Genomic DNA, 18,024 nt, shown 5'->3' with positions numbered 1-18,024 from the left:
GCCAGCCTGGGAACCAGGCGTGATTCATCTCCCTGTTCCTGTGGGAGAGAGGTCCAAGGACCAGAAACCTGGATGATAAAAAGAACAGTTTGGACCGCAGCCCACCTCCACGTTTGCAGCCCAAGAGCCAGAAAATGAGATGGGGGGGGGAACCTCCTGGTTGTGAAATAGATGAAATCCTACCTGCTGGGATGGGTGGGGAGAGACAATAAAAGTTTTGTCCTGTTGGCCCCCTAGGGGCTTCTCAAAACCTTAGAAAGCAAATAATTGAGGTAACTAATAGAATCTAGTTGAGAGCAGAATTTATTACTTTGTCTTTTATTTTAAATTCATTGTACATTTTACCTTTTGTCATTTAAAATGAGCATGGAGACTTGGCTGGGGCCTAACTTTCCCAAATGACTCAATTACAGAGAGCTGAGCCTCCAGCAAAAACACCAGAAGTATGAGAGAAAGAGAGTGGAGGGACACGGTTGGCCCCAGCACAGCCAGGTTGGGCAGGCGGAGGGGTGATGCATGATGCTCTCCCTTCTCAGATGGGTGGGGTTGCTATTGCGGGTTCAGTGAATATGGGTCACGTTTCACAGGAGGAAGTGGCTCTGTCTTACAGCAGTGCAGAGTCCTTTAGCCCCAGCCCCATGGGAGACTCCTACCAGTAAGACATGTTCAGAAAAGCTCAATGAACCCCAGCCCAACATTAGGAACCAACTGAAAAGTCTGGTCACCTGTGGATGACAGTTTTTTGTTTGTTTGTTTTTGTTTTTTTTACTTAGGACAATTTTGCGAAACACATTTATCTGCCTTCTCTGGAAACCTTGAGCTAAATATGTTGATACTTCCACCTGAGAAAATATTTCACTGCAAAAATCAAGGCAACAGCAAACAGAAGCAAGGATACAATAAGAAAGAAAATGCCCACAGCCGTGATCCCACACGACAGCGTGACATCAGATAGCTTGACTCCCCTAAGCAATGGTGGATTTGCACAAAGAGTGTCCTCTGTGTCCTCGAGTTTTTGCCTGTTTTCTTTGTACCAGTCTAAAAAGTAAATATTTGAGCAAGTACAGTCTAGGGGATTTCCTCTTAAATTAATGGTCCTTTGCTGAGACAAGATGGGGAGGAGACCAGGTGGGATGCTGCTAATGCTATTGGAAGCTAGATTGAGGTAGATCCCCTTAAGATGACTAAGAGCCTCGATGCTCCCGGATGTCAGCCTGTTGTGACTCAGGTCTACATGATTCATTATCTTAAGACCAATGAAGGCTCGATGGTCTATGAAGGAGAGATCACAGAATGATAAAATTAAGATTTCTAGGCTTTCCAGCATCTGGAGTGGGTTGGTGTTTTGGATATTCCCATTTGGAAAGTGGTTTCCCTGTAAGTTCAGATGCTGGAGCGATGGCAGGCCATCGAGGAGATGCTGATTGCTGGTGTCAAGGAGGCAGTAGGAGAGATTTAGAACCTTCAGAAGATGGAGGTTCTGGAAGGGACTTTGTGCAGCGTGAACACGTAATCGGGTAAATGCCAAATCCAGGAGTTCTAGCTGAGGACATTCTTGGAATGCCTCAGTCTTTAGACCCAGGGGTTCATTGTAGCTCAAGTTTAGACTTTGTAAATGAGACAGGTTTTTGAGTTGCAGGTTGCAGCAATCAGAAGTTTCTATGTCATCGTGGCTTAGATCAAGCAGATGAAGATTTTCTAGGTTTGCTAAGCAGCCAGTACCAAGGACAAGTCTCTTCATGTTGCCTTTGATGTAAAGGTGTGTAAGGGAGGGGAAATTGGCAGCATGGATTTGACACAAATTATCAAACTTATTTGCATTGAGAACTAATTTCTTGAGGTTGTTTAGTCCTGCAATCCCAGAGGGTAATTCTTTCAGGTGAGTGGCTGTAAGGTCCAGTTCCTGGAGGTTAGTGAAGCAGTGGAATGTATTGGATGAGATGTCAAGGAAGTGATGCTTCTGCAGGTAGATACTCTCAACAGACATTTCACAGAGCCCCTCAAACACAGAGGTACTAAGTTCTTCATCCTCAATGTCCTCAAATGTCCCCAGCCAGAGAGACTGGATAGTAGAGTTCTGCAAACCCTTGAATATAACCAGCAAGTTGAGAGTCCCTCCAAAGTCCAAACTTTGGAAGACAGCTGACTTGAAAGCCTCAGGCTCTATCTCTGTAATGCCATTTCCCCTTAAGTTAAGGCTCAGGTTAGTGGCCGGCTGTAGAGATTGCATATCTTCTTTAGATAGGCGATGGATAGCATTATTCTGAAAATCCAGAACCTTCAGATTCTCTGTTGGGAACTCTTTGGGGAGCTTAATGGAGGAAATATGGTTGCTTCCAAGATGTAGACTTTCTAAGTTTTTCAGATTGTGCACTGGGATAAACTCAAGACTGGACATTCCTGTTTGGATGAAGAACAGATGTTTCAGTGACCTGGGTCCATTAAGTGCTGTTTCTGCCATAAATATCAGGGGATTTGCAGTTAGCACAAGAGTGTCTAACTGATGTTGGCTTTGGAAGGTGTCTTCATGTATCCAGTAAATCTGGCACCTCAAAAAGATAAGAGTATTTAGCAATCATTTACACAAGGACAAAAGAACAAACACCAGCACAGCCATGGATTAAGAAATCCATAAGTAGCACAAGTTACTGAAAAGCAAAGTCGAACTTTCTTCCACATCCACAGAGCAGTTTATTGGGTTGATGAATAGCCTTAGTTCTGAACACTCTGATTTAGAATTTATTCTGTAGTCCTTGTCCCTTTAGAGTGAACACTCAGGGATTGTTTTTGAAGGGGGGGTGTTTAAGAAAAAAGCCCAGGGATTTACTTGATTGTAAAAATTAAACTATGATTTACTATTAATTTAGTATAAATTATACCACAGAGAACACACAGGAGAATATATATATATATATATCACCATGGACAAGCTACAATCTTTATTAATATTTTTTGGGGGGGGGGTTGATTAGTAAAGATTGAATCCAGGACCAAGCACATGCTAAGCACACAGTCTACCACTGGGTTATAGTCTTGCCCACTTTTTTCATCAGTTAAATATGAAAGGGATTTATGAAGAACTATTGCCTGTCAAATGATATATGGGAAAATGCTCCTTGAGCTGGAGAACAATAAAGACTCAGAAAACACCATCCCGATATTACATCTAAAAACACTGGATTGATTACACACATGTGCACACGAATACACACCCCTTTGTTGGCACATACGCACACTAACGGTTCCCTCATCTACCCACAAGTGGGTAGTGATATTGGCCATAGCATCTCACAGTGGTGCTTGTCAACATGAAAGATGACTACAGTTGTTTGCTCTCCCACTCTGCAGGGGTGGGAAGCCCAGCGTGGAGAGCTGCTAAGGGATGCAGATGTCACAAAAGCGTCAGCCTTCTTTCCCTCCTTTCCACATAAACCAGTTGTATGTTCTCACTCGCTTCTGATACCTCTGCCCCTTTGTTCTCAAACATTGGTGCAGCATTCAGATACAGCTTTCAGGCTGTATTTCAGTAACTGGAGTCACGATTCTGCCTCTAGAACCGATAATGGAATTTATCCAATTTGTGTAAAACAAATACACAAAAAGTAAATAGAAGGCAGGTGTAAGGGTGCTTGCCTTGAATCCTAGCCCTCAGGAGGCAAAGGCAGGTAAATATCTGTGAGTTCAAGGCCAGCCTGGCCTACATGGTGAATTTGTGGAGAACCAGGACTACATAGAGAGATCATGTCTCAAAAACAAACAACAAACAAACAAAAACAAAAAAACAAAACAAAAAACCCAAAACAAACAAACCACCACCAACAACAACCAAATAATATTAATAGAGGGATCTATGAGTTTCTTCTAAAATGTCATTGCCCAGTGATAGCCAACAATGTTAACATGCAGCATAATATGACATCAGATTTGGCTAAGATTTGTTTTCATTTTGGCCATCAATACTCCTTACAACAGTGAGTGGTTCTCAACTTTCCTAATGCTGCAACCCCTTAATATAGTTCCTCATGCTGTGGTGATCCCCAACCATAAAATTATTTTCGTTACTACTTCGTAACTTCAATTTTGCTACTGTTACGAATTGTAATGTAAATATCTGACATGCAGGATATCTGATATGTGAACCCTGTGGAAAGGTCATTCAACCCTCAAAGGGGTCGTGACCCACAGGATGAGATTCACTGCTTTAGACCTTCCTAAACAACACTGCTGTTGCAGAGCTGGGGAGCAGGATACTTTCCTCCTAGTTGACCTAATTTACAATACATCTTAGTATCAGAAATGTGTTCCTTGGGGAAGGACAAATAGACGAGCAGCTTATCTGTGGCCCTATAGAAGGTATTGGAGATGCTTTAGATGTATAATACGGTTTTGCTTAAATAAAATGTCAAGAGCAGGCAAGGAGCTGAATTACCTACCTGGTTAAATCCAGAAAGGTGAGATTTACGAGTCTGCTGAAGGTCGTATTTTGAATTGTAGGCAAGAAATTAAAGCTGAACTCCAAACATTCTGTTGAGTTTGGTAGAGTGCCAGGAATTTCACTGAGACCTAAATTTTCACAGCTGTATGTTTTGTTGGTTTCTTTCTGATGGGAGAAGTAATATAAATTAGTATTGGATTTAGTAATTTGATGTACTATCTAGCAAAATTATTTATGATTTACCTTTTGAGAATCAGTCCACATCTAGTAATCTTCCCCAAAAATAAACTTGCAAAAACACAAAATGCTTACGCACAATCTTATTCACTACAGGTTTTTAGTAAGCTACCACCAAGAATAACAACAAAGCACTCGCTCTTGATTAGATTATGATTCAAATAAATCAGTTGGTAAAAGACATTTGTAGTCCATCAGAGAACTTTGAATCATGGAATTAGATGATATTAAGAAAATTACATGCTTTGTTAGGAATGTATTGGCTGTAAGCCAAAATGTGGAGGGTACACCTCTAATCTGAGCACACTGGAGAGAGTCAGGGAAGATTATGAATTCAAGGATGATGTGAGCTACACAGCAAGACCCTGTCTCGAAAAACAAACAACCCCCCCAAACAAACAAATAAACAAACAAAAACCAAGGGCATTTTCTAGCATGCACAAGCCTGAGTTTAATCCTCAGTACTGGGAGAGAAAAGGATTGTCAATAGCCACACTATTATCAATATGAGTCTAGCTGAACAAAATGTGGTACTCCCTAGAGGAACCCTGCAGAAATATACTTGCCGAAAACAAGCTTCCAAATGAAGGAATGAATAAATTGGAATCTAGTCAAGACCTTAGGCCTAGCTTCATGTCTGTAAGTGAGTGACACAGCGAATTTAAGTTAAAACATCATAAAGTAGCAGTCACCCAAATACAGAAAGTGGGGCATTCTATATAGTAAGTAACTGGGGAAGGTAGGGGGCAGAGGAAGAAGGAAGAGGAGGAGGTCAGAAAAGCTTTTTAGATAAAGGGGAGCTGGTGATATGTCTCAGTGGGCACTTGCCACCAAGCCTGCCGACCTGAGTTTGCTCCCTTGGAACCCACAGGATAGAAAGAACCAGCTCTTGCACTTGGTTCTTGCAAGCTGACTCCACACACATGCCAGGGTGTGTCCTCACATGCTTGCATATGCACAGAAAATAACTGTTTAAAAGCTATGTTATAAGAAAAAATATCCATAATTACTTAGACAAGCAAATAATAGATTAACCCTTGTTTAGATTATGATTTTTAAAAAGCTAGGAAAAGACATTTTATAAACAATCGGAGAACTTTGAAGACAGGATTTGCTGATATTGAGAAATAATGAATTTGAGAGAGAGACAGAACATGAATTTTTAACATTAATGGCTAATATAATAATTATATAAAAGAAATGGTCTTAGATTTTTTTTTGTTTTAGATGCAGATTAAAGTAGCTAAAAATAAAGTGACAGGTTTGAGATTTGCTTTAACATACTCTGGCAAAAATAAAAAAAATTTAAAAAAAAAGAAAGAAAAAGAGACAAATCATTCCATAATCCCAGCCCTTGGGAGGTTAAGGCAGGAGGATTGCTGCAAATTCTAAGCCAGTCTGAGATAGTAAGACCCTGACTCAACAAACAAACAAACAAACAAACAATACAAAGGAACAGAGTGGGAGGGAGGAGACAGAACTGGGTAGACAAGTTTGAAGACAAACGCTGACCTGACCGTCCTTGAATAGTGAGTGATGGATATTTGGAAGTTCCGGTAACTATTTTGTAACAAATTTTCTTAATACAATATTAAAAGGAAAACTAAGTAACACAGATCTTGGGTGTTTCAACCTTGAAATGTGAATTATTTCCCCTTTTAGGATCTCTAGGTTGTGACTACCAGACTGTGGGTCTTTGGGCCCACCCTGTGTCCAACATAGTTGAAGATCCTGAAATCTGACAGGCCTTGCCTCTTAAATCCTTAATCCAAGATACAGATCTTGAACTAAGTAGAAATGGGAAGATATTCATCAGAAGTCCACAGAACTGTAGGGTCATGGTTTATCTGGTGTTGCTGTAGTGTGCATGGCTGGTGTGTGTGTGTGTGTGTGTGTGTGTGTGTGTGTGTGTGTGTGTGTGTGTGATTGGGCGTGGGGCAGGTAGGAAGGTCTGGTGATGTGTATCCTGCCTAGGGAGGCTTCTAGCTAAGAAAAGTATCATTGGAGATACAAGATGAGCAACAGTGACCACCAGTGCTCAGATCGTCTCACATCTTAGGTGAACTCATGTAACCACCGGTCTCCTGGTCTTTCCTTATCACACACCTGCTCTCCAGTGGCCCATGAGGCTGACCCACCACACTCTAGCTCAGCTGCCTTCCTACTGTTGACTACAAACAGATTTTCCTAGCTGGAAACAGAAGTCCACACACCTTCCTTTTCTCCTGAACGGTGAGGCTCTCTAGACGGCACCATTTTAATCACTTTTTGCTTAACTCCATTTCCTGCTCAATGATGCACTTTTTCATAGCTCCACTAAGCATGCGCATCTACAGGAAACCGCTGGTTTCCTTCTATTCTGTGAGGCTATTACAACTGTCGATGATGAAAATGCCATATTTATATTTCCCTGTAATCTATCCTCCATTTTTATAGACTCAAAGTCCTCTCGGCACTGACACAAATCCATCCACATAATGTCCTTGAAATGCACACTTTGCATTTAAAACCTAGATGATTAAGCTGACTGGTGAGGAAAAGCATGTTACAAGACTATGTGCCTGGTGCCTGTGAATGTGGCTCACCCAGAGAGAACCTGTGTGGACAACTGTGGGCTCAATGTTGCTGTGGTTCTTATTAGCTCGGTGGAGACATTTTTCTTTTCTAGTCCCTATTGGCATATCTGACTTCATGTACATATGGATAAAGGGGAATCTGCCAGTCTGTCTGACTCTATTACAGTACCACAGTGAAAGGCCTAAGGCTACCGATTCCCCCTTCTGAATATACATGCCTAGGACACTGAAATTATTTCCTCCTTCAGCCTTTCCTGGGCCTTCTAAACACTTTACTGCACTAATGGAATTAGAAAGTAGAGGCTGCAAAAAAAAAAAAAAAAAAAAAAAAAAAAAAAAAAAAAACTCTGCTGAGCCAAGGACCAAAGGATCTTCTAGATGGAGGAAAAGCAAGGAAGTGAAGTAGATCTTTCACCTCAGCAAAAAAGGAGAGGCAGGCAGGCAGATCACCAGAGCATGTTCCACAAATCTCCACGAAGACGGAAATAGCAATGGCCCTGCCGCCCCTGATTTCTAGGAGAACGGGGGATGACAAGAGTTAGTTAGTTAGAATTTCAAACCAAACATGTCTTGGGCTCCACACACAGCCGCCCCCTACCGTTTTTTGCAGTCAGGGTTTTATAATAAAAATTGTTATGACCATGAGAGTTAGCAACATATAAGAAGCACTGGACAGTTTTCAGTTGATTTTCCTTATTTATTTTTAATTAGTCTATTTTACATCCTAGCCCTCCCTCTTCTCTTCCCATTCCCAACCCCCACCGCTCGTGTGCCCCCCCAACCCACCCACTCTTCCTCTGTTTTTGTTCAGAAAGGGGCAGGTCTCCCATAGGTACCAACGAAGCTTGGCATATCAAGTTACAGTAAGATTAAGCTCCTCCCCTTGTATTAAGGCTAGACAAGGCAATCCTGGGGCAGTCCACCCTAGCATCTTGCAGCATCAGGCAGACAGGCACTACTATGGTGAGCAAATGTATGGAGTGATATGGGAGAGAGAGAGAGAGAGAGAGAGAGAGAGAGAGAGAGAGAGAGAGAGAGAGTAGTTCATGTCCTGTGGACAGAAGCATATCTGAAGAGGCAAAAAAGACGAGGAATGGGCTGAGGTGGATGGCTTCATGGCCACCCAGGGCCATGGTGATGTCTGGGCCTGGGCTTCTGCTGGGGATCATGTCTGGGTTCATGGCTCTGATGCGGCCATGGTCTGTGTTGATGTTCATGGTTCCTGATACCACCAAAGGCAGAGAGCATAGGGCTGTGCAGAGTTGGCCCCGCCCCTCACTGACTGCAACACTCGGGAGAACTGGCCCCAACCCTCACTGGCTGAAGCACTCAGGAGAGAGAGCCCTACACCTCACCTGGGCTGCACAATAGAGCTGACTCTGTTAGCAGGGGCATGGGCAGACTGGCCCTGAAGGCATGAGAATGGGAGAGCAGGTCATGCCCCTATTTATGCCATTGGTGGCATGGGTGAGGGAAAGATTCCCTCCTCTCCTTGCCTCTCACCCCCTGCAGCAGGTGGGGGACCCGACCCAACCCTCCACCAGCTGCAGCACTTGGGAGAGCAGGCCCTGCACCTCACCTGGGCAGTACCATAGAGCCGAACCTGTCGGTGGAGGTGTGGGTGAGCCAGCCTGAGGTTGTGAACGTGGGAGAGCTGTCCCCACTACTCATTTGTCTAGTGGCAGCATGGGTGGGGGAAATATGTCCCCCCCATCAATGCCTGAGGGTGAACTGTCAGGGAGAGTGACAGGGAGAGCTGTCCCTGCCCCACACTAGCTGCAACACTCGTGAGAATAGGCCCTACACTTTGACTGGGCAACACAATAGAGCTGACACTGTTGAGAGAGGTGTGGGTGAGCCAGCCCCAGTGTTGTGAGCATGGGAGCGCTATCCCCATTACTCATCTGTCTCGTGGCGGCATGGGTGGCAGAGAGATGTCCCCCCATCAATGCCTGAGGTCATAAAAACAGGAGAGCTGTCCCTGCTCCTCATCGGCAGCAGCACTCTGAAGAGTGGCCCCGACACCTCGGCTGGACCACACAGTAGAGCTGGCCCTGAAGGTGTAAGTGTGAGAGGACTGACCCTGAGGGTGTGAAAGCCAGAGAACTGGCTCCCACCCTTTGCTCTTTGCTGCCAGGGGTGAACCAGCCAGGGCAATGCTGGAGAGCCCATCCTGGTGGTGAAGACAGGGGAGAGCTGGCAGGCTGACCAACCCTGCAACTACCCAGGCCCAGAACCAGGGTTATATGTTGGCCCACCCCAACATCTACCCCATCTGTGATCTGCTGGAGCATGGAGGGTGGTCAGTCCTATGCCCTAGGGCTGCAGGATCTCCACAACACAGGGCAGCAACGGGGGGTCCAGGAAGAGTTCCAGTGAGGACCCATCATCGATGGTGCAGCAGAGACCAGGGGCCTGGAACCAGACCAGTGATTCTTTGCGATGAACGCCTGCTTGTAAAGAGGTATGGATAAAGGCGTTTACTGTGTGACTCACTGTGTCACACTACAGCTTCCATGACAAGATTTTCCCCTTCTTTTTTTTTTTTTCCTTTTTCTTTTAAATTTTATTTTGTTTTATTTGGGATAAGGTGGGAGATGGGTAGAATTGGGAGCCATGATGTGAAAGACACAAAGAATAAAAAAAAAAAGAAAGAACAGGGACATACAATCACAGCACCATTATCAAATTCAGAATGTTTAACGTCGATTCTGGTTATTATTCAACAGTCCATAATTTTGCTAGCTGCTGCCTTGCTGGCCTCCAAGATAATTTTCTGTTTTTTCAATCTGGAATCATACCTTGCATTTGTTGTCAAATTTCCACAGATTTCTCTACTCTGAGGCAATTCTTCAGCCTCTTATGACAGTGGTCTCTCTCTCTCTCTCTCTCTCTCTCTCTCTCTCTCTCTCTCTCTCTCTCCCTTCCTTTCTTTTTGAAAGAAAAAAAACGTAGGCTCACGTGTGCCAGAACACCTTTTATCGTGGTTCTATGTGTTTCCTGGTCTTAGATTCAGGTAGAAGCTACATTTTGGTAGAAGCTCTTTCTCACCCTCATAACCAGGGGCAGCACTTTGGGTGAGTTTTACCAGCAGAGCATGGGGTCATAGAGTAGAGGAATGAGCATCCTTCAGAGGATGCCGCAAAGCAACAGACACCTCCACCGCTGCCAGGACCACGTGCCTTGGGCTTTCCTCCCAGGCAGACGTCCACCATGCCACAGCTCCCTGAGCCCCACGTGATTATTCTTTCTGGACATGGACAGTTTCCAAAGTTGCTTTTTCCCTCTTCTGCCTCGGCTGGCTGCACTGCCGACAGGGCCCATCCTTCTTAATGTGAACGTCTGTGCCAGCAGAGCGGCGGCGGCGGCAAAGCCACTCAGAGGCATGCAACCGCACACGCCCTGCTCTGTGTCAAGAAGCATTTGTTTAGGAGCCGCAGTGCACCGGGACCCCGGCCAGCCACTTTGTCTTCAGCTTGGGCTCAGAGCTGGGCCTCTTTTACCTAGAGCAGGGCTCCTTTGTGTTTGCAATCCCCTCTCCCTCCAGGCATTGCTTTGCATTTTTTCAATCAGGATGTTATTTTGTTTCTGCTGTACCCCAACTGCCTCCCACCCCACTGTATTTTCTGTCCTTGCAAGCATTGCGAAGTTTTTTTTTTTCCTAATTTGGAAGCCTTTGAATTTCACTGGAATGCTTATTCCCAGCTTTTCAGACGTCTAGTGCACTTGACACATGCATGCATGAGGATTTGGAAACACTGCCCCCCCCCCCACCTCCCTTTAATCACACCTTGATTCAAAGGAGCAGTTTGACTGGTAAGCTAAATTCCAGAGCAAAGATTACTCTCTGAAAACAAAACGGCCAATGAAGGGAAAACTCCCAGGAAGGCACGTTCCTAAAATGGTGTTGTCAAGCTGACTCCTCCAGCTGAAGGACATTCCAATTAAACCTGCTTTGTTTTCTGGTCCTCTACAGCAGTGGTTCTCAACCTGGGGGTCAAGACCCCTTTTGGGGTGTGTGTGGAACGATCCTTTCACAGGGGTCACATATCAGATATCCTGAATATCGGATATTTACATTACGATTCATAACAGTGGCAAAATCACAGGCATGAAGTAGCAACAAAAATAATTTTGTGGTTGGGGGTCACCAGAGCATGAGGAACAGTATTAAAGGGTCGCAGTGTTAGGAAGGTTGAGAACCACTGCTCTACAGAATTAGCCTGCTTGTCCCCTAGCTCACAGCACTAACTAAATTGCCTGGGCTTCCTTCCCTTTTTCCCAGCGGTAGCTTGGGGATAGGAAACTCACCCTGCAGGTATGCTGTGAGAAGGGGCCTCAGTCCCGAGCAGGAGGAGTGCCCACTTCAGGGGTCATCTCACCCCCCCCCCCCCCCATCATCTAAAACTCCCAGGAAGCTGGTGCATCTGTGAACTTGGAGTTCTTCAAAAGAGGGCACTGCCAAGTAAAGCCCACCCCATTCCTAGACACAGAAGGACTTTGTCTTACCCTGGTTTTGAGTGCCTATCAATCAAGACCAAGATGAGCCCATTTGAAATGGGGGTGGGGTAGTAAGCCTGCAGGCCCAAGGAACTATTTCAGAGTGCATTGAAAATGTTACAACAGTAGCAAGTACAGAGCACTGGATTCCAGCTAGGCTGCATATTTGCTAGTCTCTAAAGGCCTGGTCATGGTCGTAATTTTGTTACATGCATACAGAGAACATGGGGGCATTTAGCAACAGATAGATTCTCTGTGGAGCATTCATGAGGTTTTATTACAATTTTCTCAGAATGTGGTGTAGGTTGGAACTTAAGCCAAAAAATTTATTAAAATATTAATTTTGACTTCTACTCAACATGCATATATATGCACACATGTATATATCCGTTTTTGAGCTGTGAAACTTAGAAATATGAAACAATAAATCTTCCAGAAGAAACTGTGAGATAATATCATCATAGCTCTGGGGTAGACAAAGATTTCTTAAACTGGACAGAAATGTACTGAAAATTAAGGGAAGAAATGTTAAATCAAGTTATAATAATATGAAGAACTTCCAGTTGGCAAAAGATACCTTTAGGAAAGTTGAAAGTCTCAGAGTAGAGGAACATATTGGCTATCAAATCAAGATAACAAAGGAGAAAATGGGCCAAAGACTTAAGCATTTCACACACACAAATGTAGTTGTAGAGTTCTGGGGGTGTATCCGTGTCATAATGCTCATCCAGCAGGAGAGCGACACTGAGTTAGACTCTCAGCAGTACAAGAAGAGAGGAAGTATGTAAACAACTGTGAACATGTACTCAATTGAATAATTCATCAGAGAAATCAAAACTGAATCCCAATGAAATACTACTTCCCAACCATCAGGATGGCTCACATTTAATATCAAATGTTAACAAGACTCTGGAGCAATGAACAGTCACACATACTGCCAATGACTGTTAATTAGTAGCAATGTTTTATAACACTGGCAATGTCTAATACAGACACAAACACACACACACACACACACACACACACACACACACACACACACACACACACACAATCCTATGGGAAAATATATCTACTCAGGTACTCATATAAGATGCATTTGTATATTTGTTTACTAAAGAAAGGTATAATCAAGAAAGTCCAAAACCAGTATCATACATAACTTCCAGAAAATTATAAACAATACAGTTTTCTATTAACAGTAGAGTAATAAATAGATGGTGGGGTCTTCTACCAAACAGAGTGTCATTTAACAGTAGAAATCAACAAATGACTATTGTGCATGTCATCAGAAGGTGTCACCAATTTAATATCAAGAAAAAGGAATCAGGCAAAAAGAGTTCCAACATTATGGGCCCCCTGCTGTATAAAGTTATTTTCAACAGGCATAAAAGCAACCATGATGATAGAAATTACAAGACTAGATGTCTTAGAGGAACTAATGACCTGGACGAGGCTTGAGGGCTTCTGAGGTATGGAGTGCCCACTGTGTCTTGAGTTGTATTGGGAATACCTGGATGTGTTTATTGGTGAAACTGCAATTAACTGCCTATGGAGGGCTTTGTGAACGTTCTGTGCGTTTTGCTTCGACGAAAGTTTAAAAAGCTGAAAAGGAGGCAAAACTGAAACAAAACCCTTATTATCACACTAGATGAGCTCATGACGGTGAGTCATAGGAACAGACAGGCAGCAAGTGCCTAACTATGCTTGAAGTGGGACGAGGGAGAAGAGAGGGCTGGGAGAAGGGTGGGGAGAACCAAGGTGATTTGAATGGAGGAAAGGACCTTTGTGAAAGCCGAAGGCACGTGTTTCTCCTAAGCCGCCCTGCTTGCTCCTACTCATCTGTGGCTAAGAGGTCTGGAACCCTCAGGAACGAACATGTTTCCATCATATTTATGCATCAAACAGCCTTAGAATCCTGCTGCTTAGAAGGACAGCTCCCTCTTATTCTTCCAGGGTACTCTTGAGCAGGGGGAAATAAGGAACATATAGATAGAAGGGGCGGGGGGGGGGGGGGGGCGGGGTAGAAGGAGAGGGAGGGGGAGGAGGAGGGGGAGGGGGAGGGGGAGAGAGAGAGAGAGAGAGGGGGGAGAGAGAGAGAGAGAGAGAACAGGATAGCCTCGGAAGAGCCTGGGTCTGAACCCACCAGCCCCTTCTGGCTTGACTAAAGGGCTTTTTAAAGGAATGCCAAGAGGCGAGGCAAAAGACCTCCCCCAGCACAGCCAAGTGCAGACAGTTTCAAACACCTGGTGAGCTTGAACGTGGTCAGGCCATCCCCTAATGCAGGCCTCCTGTGTAAAGCAAGCTCAGATCTCACTAGAAAACCTTTGTGGACTCCCACAAGAGAAGAGGGAAGAGAAAATAGAAATCTAATGTTAATGGAATGTGTTGCAAGGCTACTTAAAATTAGGCATGTGTCAGAAGGCAGCCACGGGGTAGAGATGGGGACTGTTGTGTTAGACTTCCAAAATGGAAATCTTCACTCTAATGCAGGGCCTTTGGTGATCTGGGACACCGAGCTCTACTCCATGAACTGAAAGGCATGGTACTGAAGGTCTACCACAGGCAATTTCCCTCTTTTTGCCTTATTTCTCTTTTCTCTGCCAAAGCAGGGGGCATATACAAAAGGGAACTGGCAACTCCAGAGCCTGGTGACCTTCATGAGTGGTTGACTACTTCAGTAGCTCTGCTGGGAGTTTCCCAGCAGAGCTGGCCCTTCCTGGACTTCTTGTGGTCTCAGAAGCGCCACACAGGCCCTTAGGTGCAGGGTTTTGAGAGTTGAACTAATAAGTTAGGAACAGAGCACTGCAAATAGCCTAGTTTTGAGGAACTTGAATGAATGGGAGGATTATCCCAGTTGGAATGCTGTCAGCAAATGACTGGCATTGGTCCTTGGTCACTGAGAAGGTGATGCCCCCATCCCAATCTCTTTATGCCATCTACCTGGTATGTGAATTTGACCTCCCAATTTGAGTGAGGTGAAGCTGGGGCTGATGAAAGACCTTTCTTCTTTTATTTCTTTTATAGGCCGAGTTGTCTCCCATCCTCCCAACCCTAAACTTCTTATGTTGAAGTCTTAACTCCCAGGACCTTGTGTCTCATGTGGCTATGACTGGAGACAAGGCTTTTCAAGATAGATTACAGTAAAATAAGGAAATGTAGGTAGGTCCTAAGCCAACACAACTAATGTCTCAATAAGAGAAAATTAGACACAGCAAAGCATGGGGGATGACACACAGTGGACACATAAGAACACAGCCATCTACGAGCCAAGACGGAAGGCCTTAGAGGAAGACAACCTTGCTACTACCTTCCAGCCTACAGACATGACAGCAGCCATCTACGAGCCAAGAAGAAGGTGCTCAAAGGAAGACGACCTTGTCACCACCTTGATCCTGGATTTCCAGTCTCCAGAAAGGACAAGCAATAGATTCCTACCATGAAATTTTCCCCACTCTCCAGCACTGGTTCTGGAAGCCCGAGGAAACTAATATACCATCCCTGCCTTGATTGTTTGAGTATCCTATCTCTGCTTGGTCTGAGGACAGCCCGAGACCGCTCAAATACATGGCTAACAAGCTTCTATTTGTTTCTGTTCCAGACGTCATTCAAATCCCGGCTTCGGCTTTGATTCATACCCTTGTCTGGCAAGTCTTTGCCTTGAGTTTTAGATCATTGGTCTGACTACGGTCTCAGATTCATTTTGCCCCCAGCTATCCCTGGCTTATATTCTCTTTTCGGTCCCAAAGTAGGAAAGGAACTTGCTGAACCACCCCTTTCTGTCTGTACCCTTTGTCAAGCATGCCCATGTGGGACTGGCCCCTTGCCAGAGTCAAGGACAGTATGAGGAAGGTTGAATCATTTTAAGATGGCAAAGGACTGAAGTCTTTCTCTCTCTCTCTCTCTCTCTCTCTCTCTCTCTCTCTCTCTCTCTCCCTCTCTCCCTCTCGCTCTCTCTCGCTCTCTCTTCTCTACAACTTCCCAGTGGTTGATAAATATTGTTACAGTTCAAAACAGAAGGTTGGAGTTGGATTGGTTCTCAGATTTACTCCTGTGGGTAAATCTGAGTCTAACAGACGGAAGGGTGTCCAACTGGAGGAGAAAACCAATCTCATTCAGAATGATCCTGTAAATGTTCTGAAACCTGGTATGGGTCTCTCCTTACTAGTCTTTACTACAACAGCCGAGAACCAAAGGGCTGTGTGGGGAGTGGCCATGTGCTCGGATGCTGCACACATAGCTCTCATGGCTTAGGCGTCAGGGTTGAGAAGGTCAGCTCTTTGCAGCGAAAGCCTGTTGATATCCCCCATTGTCCTCTTTAGGACTGTAGAAACTTAAAGCCAAGGCTCAGATGAGTCTGTATGCCATATCTCAAAATTTTCAGCAAGAGTCAGCTGGGTCGAGACAAACAGTTTGGACTCACCTCAATGCACATCTGATCCAAGGAGGTGATAGTTTCACAGCTGGCTGAAAAGAGTGCCACTAAGAGGAAGCAGCTGATGTCCAGAGCCATCCCAGGTCCAGAGCAAGCCCAGCTGGGTAGGATTATCTAATGCTCAGAGCCAAGCAGTATAATCACACTCTAATAGCCCTGGCAATTTGGCAGGCATAGAGTTACACGGAAGGTTGATCTTAGAACTGAAATGCTGTGAACTACTCAGCAGTTGTGGATCTGTGCTGCAAAAAAGAGAGAGAAAAAAAAAGGGGAAGTTCTTTCTGCATATCAACCATCTTGGCCAAAAATAACCTAGAGCTCTGCCCCAGGATGGCCCAGTGCATTTCCTGACCAATGTGGACCAGTTGAGCAGCCCTCTCGAGTCTCACTGTGATGCTTCCCATTGGCTTGAAGCCAGTTTCAAGGGTTTGCTCCACTGGGCTAGCTTCTAGTCTCTCTCCTCGTGAGAGGCTGGGAATGCTAGAATCTGTATTCACACTGGATGTCACTTTGCTAGCCGTCCTTGGGGGTGACTAGGAGAAGTGCTGGAGCACGCTGGCAGGGGCAGAGAGCTCTGCTCCAGCGGATGGGAGGGTTGTAAAACTGGGAAGCAGGGCAGGAGGTGACAGGCTCAACTGTCCTGCTCGCTGAAACTCAGCTGCTCCCTGGACCACTCCTGATCTTCCTATCGAAGGAGCTTACTTTCTCTCTCACTCTGGGGACTTAGGGCTGCTGTTTTAACAGCTCGGGTGGAAGTCCCTTTTCTGCCCTCACAACTGGTTCAGTTAAACAAAACAACTTTAAAGGACATAGCAGCCTGGCCGAGGGAGCAGAACTAAGAGGCCCTGTCTGGGGTCCCTTTTGCCTTAGAAATAATTTTGAAGCCTTGGGATGTACCTCAATTGGTAGAGTGATTTCTTAGCATGCATGGAACCCTGAGTTTGGTCCCTCCGCACCCTATAAAACAGTTATGGGTATACTCCCATAATTTCAGGAGTAGGGAGATAGAGAGCCAAGAGGATGGGCAGTTCAAGGCCATAAGGAGTTTGAGGCCAGCCCAAGCTACAGGAAACCCTGTTTAAGTGAAGGGTAGGGGGAGGAGAGAGATAAAAAGAAATAGAGAAAACCCTTTGAGAGGGTGGTAATTATTAGGATGGTCAAGGTGTGGCAGGAAGACAAAAGGTTCAAGCATTTACCCAGTAAACTGAGCTACCCCAGTCTTTTTCTATCCTTGAACCAGTTGATATATGGGGGATAACTGGGGTCACTGTTCTTCCACTCCACTTCCAAGAGCCCAGTTCCTAGTTCAGACTCCACAGTGACCTTAGATGTACTCCTCTGTGTCACTACCACTGATAAAGTGATCAAAGTAGCCACCACTTACTAAGCATTTATTAGCCAGCAGACCAGATTTTATTTTGGTTTAGGTGCATGTCCTTATACTACAACATTTCTACCCCCGCTTCTTTTGGCTCATTTTATACTTGTAGAAACTGATGACTTGGAGAAATTAAATTACTTCCCCAGGACTCCACCACCAGAGCATGGTGGAGCTGGGCTTCAGATCCAGGTGGCCTCACAGAATAGACACACTTCTACTCTCCGTGGTAAGAAGAAAGCAGCCTGCTAAAACAGCTGAATAGTAGCCAGAACAGAGAAGGGTTCACCTGTCAGTCTTAGCAGAGACTGAAAATGGGCCTGAAAAGCTTCTCATTTGGGCTACATTTGGGCTGTTCTCAGTACCTAGGCATTGCCATAAAATGCCATCCTCATCAACAAGTGTGCCGCTGAAGATGCTACTTGCAAAACGTGGTCTAAGCCAATAAAGGTGAGTGGTAGAC

At 44.9% G+C, this 18,024-nt stretch overlaps 1 protein-coding gene across 2 annotated transcripts; it reads right to left on the bottom strand.

Moving 5' to 3' along the window:
• Positions 1–285: 285 nt before the first annotated feature.
• On the bottom strand, positions 286–16,453 carry Cd180 (CD180 molecule). 2 transcript variants are annotated; one of them, XM_052743375.1, is made up of 3 exons: positions 16,172–16,453; positions 4,434–4,600; positions 286–2,549 (listed from the first exon to the last, which is right to left on the bottom strand). In XM_052743375.1, the coding sequence occupies exons 1-3, from the start codon at positions 16,259–16,261 to the stop codon at positions 821–823; spliced, it is 1,986 nt and encodes a 661-aa protein (XP_052599335.1). In that variant the 5' UTR covers positions 16,262–16,453; the 3' UTR covers positions 286–820. The 2 variants fall into 2 exon arrangements, with proteins under 2 accessions (XP_052599335.1, XP_052599336.1); XM_052743376.1 differs by lacking the exon at positions 16,172–16,453 and having other exon boundaries at positions 286–2,400; positions 4,434–4,547.
• Positions 16,454–18,024: the final 1,571 nt, after the last annotated feature.

This window comes from Peromyscus californicus, unplaced genomic scaffold (assembly GCF_007827085.1).
Source record: "Peromyscus californicus insignis strain IS unplaced genomic scaffold, ASM782708v3 Scaffold_18__1_contigs__length_77618521, whole genome shotgun sequence".
Classification (NCBI taxonomy): Eukaryota; Metazoa; Chordata; class Mammalia; order Rodentia; family Cricetidae; genus Peromyscus; species Peromyscus californicus.
This window is presented reverse-complemented; position numbering and strand designations above follow the sequence as displayed.